We start from the raw sequence: 3,968 nt of genomic DNA, 5'->3' as shown, positions 1-3,968 counted from the left end.
CAGGGCGGGGATGTGGCTCAGTCAGGGCGGGGATGTGGCTCAGTCAGGGCGGGGATGTAGCTCAGTCAGGGCGGGGATGTAGCTCAGTCAGGGCGAGGATGTAGCTCAGTCAGGGCGGGGATGTAGCTCAGTCAGGGCGGGGACGTAGCTCAGTCAGGGCAGGGATGTAGCTCAGTCAGGGCGGGGATGTAGCTCAGTCAGGGCGGGGATGTAGCTCAGTCAGGGCGGGGATGTGGCTCAGTCAGGGCGGGGATGTAGCTCAGTCAGGGCGGGGATGTAGCTCAGTGTACACGCAAGCACAAGACTGACCAAGTGCGCACGGAAAAGATCCTGTGATCCATGTCAGAGTTCGGTGGGTTAAAGAAACACGAAAATACTCAGTATGCTTCCTCCGAAAGCGGCGTATGGCTGCCTAAATGGCGGGGTAAAAACGGTCATACACGTAAAAGCCCTGGGAGTTTCAGCCCATGAACGAACAAATAAACAAACAAACTGTACTTTAGTTTCTGACCAAACCAAAATAGTTGCGATAATTTACATACTTTGCGACTTGATTCGTACAATCAAGAGCCCTGCTAAACAAAATACTGTATTTGCTGACAATTACAAAACTGCTCTTGGAGCTTCCAATGTGACAATAATATATGTATGTTGAATGCAGTAAATGATTACATGCTTAATTAATTAATGCTAAGAACATGATTTTTTTAAACTGAACTGATGACTGATTACGAATTCTGGGTACTTATGTACAGTGGAACCTTCCTTGTAATCCCCCTCCCCCTCCATATTAAAGACTTCTACATTTATATATATATCTATAAGACCTTGTTTTCTGAATTTCGGTTCATGATGCATGTATCTGTATTTTTACTTCCTTTTTAAACCGGATTTTTTCTCGGAGTGTTCGAGGTTTTAAAAACAGTGTTCCACTGTACACTGATATCAACATCTTAGTGGATAGCACAGTGACATCTTTGTGTTCTGTTTGCTTAATTAGATATGCATGTACGAATATCAACAGACTGTGTGACTGACCTATATACAATATATCAATGTATACATGTACTATATACATGTACTATACGATACACTCGTATATATATTGTAGTCAGCAGATGTAATCAGATACTACGAGACATGCACTAGCTATCTTTCATTTTGGTCTCACACTCACACACACACACACATCCATGCATAGACCCATGCACCCACACACCCACCCACACACCCACCCATCCACACCCACCCCCCCCCCCACACACACACACACAACTCACTGGAAGTAAACACATTCACTGTAGTCAAATTTATTTAACAGTGAAAAAGAGCATCTTCAATTATTGCATGTTTAAGTACAACAGTTACTCCAATCCATGCACCCTCAAAAATAAATGTAAACAGTAAAACAAATGGCACATACGTTGCTGACAAAAATATACACACTGACTCCATTTCTAAATCGACGAAAGCACACACAAAAACAAAAAAAAAGCAGAGAACAGAAAGACGGTGTAGGAATGTGTTGATATAATATATAAGAAACTTAAAATAATACTGGAATACAACTTGCAAGTTCAACTGAATGAACAAGGTCCAACTCGTTGGTTTAAGGCACTCAGCAGTTCAGATATTCAACAAGGCTGGTATGGTTCAATGACAAAATATACGACTCTATATACAGCCATTGCACTAGACACATATGGTCCAGAAATAAAGACATTTAAGCCTCAATCTTGAATGTTGTTATGTCAGGCGAATGATGTACTCCTGTATTCTGAAACCCCCAGTCAGGGGAGTTTGTTGATGTGTGGATACACATGTGTATATATATCAGTTCAATAAATGTTGGAACTGTTACTACCTGAGGGTTAAGTCATAGAGTGTGCGCAATGAGGATGGACGTTGTGTGCATATGTGTAAATATGTGATAAGTGGTTTCTCGACATAAAAGGATTTCAGCAAAGGCCCCTTTCAAGACCTTCCCTTTTCAGATTCCCTGTTCATAACCTTTGTTAAATCACCTCGATCTTAAGACTCTCACCTTTTTAAAACTCGATTTGATCAGATTATCAGGTTTTTGAGGTCTAAACCCAAGGTTCCCCTGTAAGCATACTAATATGAACATAAACAATCTGCTGTACAATCTCAAAGGCACCACACAGATACAAATATTTAGCACGAAAAAAACATGAAAATACAGCAGTAAGACCCTGTCACAAATAGCACTCCAAAATCCACAGGTGTCTCAGTCGGTACTGAGCTATGAGCTATAATTGAGCTCAGTGATCAAGGCAGACAACCCCTACAAGGCTGCTGTGATCAGGGGAATTAACTAATGTGTCACCCTGTCAAAAATATACATGAGGTGCCCTGTTTAGCGCCTGCAATCTTGTTCTGCAAGTTATTGTATATCCCTGAATCTGTTTTCCAAAACAATATACATGTACAACAGACACGTCTGACTCAAATACAATTTTATTATGCATCACAGACTCACTTTCAAATATAAATATTGTCCAGATCGAGTTATAAAAACTATGGAGGACATTTTTAGGTGATATTCAAACAAAATATTGTGTCTGAAACATGCTTACAATTGAACAATCCAACTTAGGACATACGCTATAAACATGCACACATAAATCCCCTGGAATTCTTTCATGCATATGTTCGTAATACATGTGTGACATGTGGCTTTGTCACCAAAAGATTTCTTTAACAAAAATTTGTTTGCATTTCTCACTATTCTGGAATAAGAGAAACACAAGCTGACCCCAAAATCTCACTAATAAGCCTTAAGTATTATAGAGATTATAATCAAATCTTTCAAACCCTCAATCAAAATGAACCCTGACAACCAAGAAGTACATTACAGGTTCCGGCATGCAAATAAAATATTATAATTAGACAAGCAGTATCAAGAATCAGATGATCTGATATGTTATAAATATAGCAATGAACATTCCATGACATATTCCGACTCAATCCGGACTTTGGGATTCCATTTCAGCTCGGAAGCTTAAAACTTAGTTTGCTCATTAAAATTGTCAATAAAAACGAATGTTCACTTACAGATTAAAATATGATTGTATTGTACTCCTGAATTCAAAATGTATAGTTCCTGTAGCGTTTCGATATCGCTGAAAGTCACGTGATTCTTAGCAACAACGGTAGAATTTTTTTTTTTTTAATATTTCTTAGAAATTCGAGTATGGTTTGCAAGTTTTATTGAAAAACTCCACCCTGTGGTATTCCCTGTATACAGGGAATCACCCTGCAGGAACGTAACCTACAGGGAATCCCACTCGACATAGACCCCATCAGCGTTAATGGGTGCAAACTGACACCCCCATTTCAAAACTTCCCTCACTGTTAAGACCAGCTTATTATCAATTTAAAAAAACAACTAATTAAGAAGGGTGTTCCACTATGTACTACATCAAAACTATAATCAGCAATCTACTGATTCAGGCAGATGGAAACCCTGGCTTCTGGCAGAACCACAAAACCAAAGGAATAGGGTGCCATGGAAACGGGACCTTTAGGAGCAGAGAGCGGTTTTAGATCTGGGAGGTTGTCTCCTGACATTTCAAGCTTCATGCCGTTCAGCGCTGAGAACCTGAAAGATGATGAAAACATAACTTGTGAATATGAAACTCGACGGGAGCAGCATGCTTAGGTGATGATGCATTAGTGGGCACCCACATATCAAACATCCCACACAACAACAAACGCATGTATGCACCACGCAAGCACACACACACACACACACAGACACACACACACACATACACACACACACACACACAAACACACCCACAAACACTCACACACATACACACACACACACACAAAAACAAACACACATCCGCAAGCACGCATGAACGTATGCAGGCATGAATGCGCACTTACTTGGAAAGCAATCCCCCACTGTCCCCCGCTGTTAGGGCGTAGATCAACATAGT

The 3,968-nt window shown here is 40.4% G+C and overlaps 1 protein-coding gene across 1 annotated transcript in view; it reads right to left on the bottom strand.

The window, feature by feature from the left end:
* Nucleotides 1-2,460: 2,460 nt before the first annotated feature.
* Nucleotides 2,461-3,968, bottom strand: part of LOC138956002 (heparanase-like) — a 10,530-nt gene continuing 9,022 nt past the window's right edge. The window contains exons 10-11 of the mRNA XM_070327481.1: nucleotides 3,916-3,968; nucleotides 2,461-3,622 (exon numbers count right to left, since the gene is read on the bottom strand). The exon at nucleotides 3,916-3,968 is cut by the window's right edge and continues 85 nt beyond it. Coding sequence (XP_070183582.1) covers nucleotides 3,463-3,622; nucleotides 3,916-3,968 — 213 coding nt within the window. The 3' untranslated portion in view covers nucleotides 2,461-3,462. The remainder of the gene's footprint in view (nucleotides 3,623-3,915) is intronic.

The sequence above is a fragment of the Littorina saxatilis genome, unplaced genomic scaffold (genome assembly GCF_037325665.1).
Source record: "Littorina saxatilis isolate snail1 unplaced genomic scaffold, US_GU_Lsax_2.0 scaffold_1692, whole genome shotgun sequence".
Lineage (NCBI taxonomy): Eukaryota > Metazoa > Mollusca > Gastropoda > Littorinimorpha > Littorinidae > Littorina > Littorina saxatilis.
The sequence above is the reverse complement of the archived record's forward strand: the minus strand, read 5'-3'. Positions and strand labels throughout refer to the sequence as shown.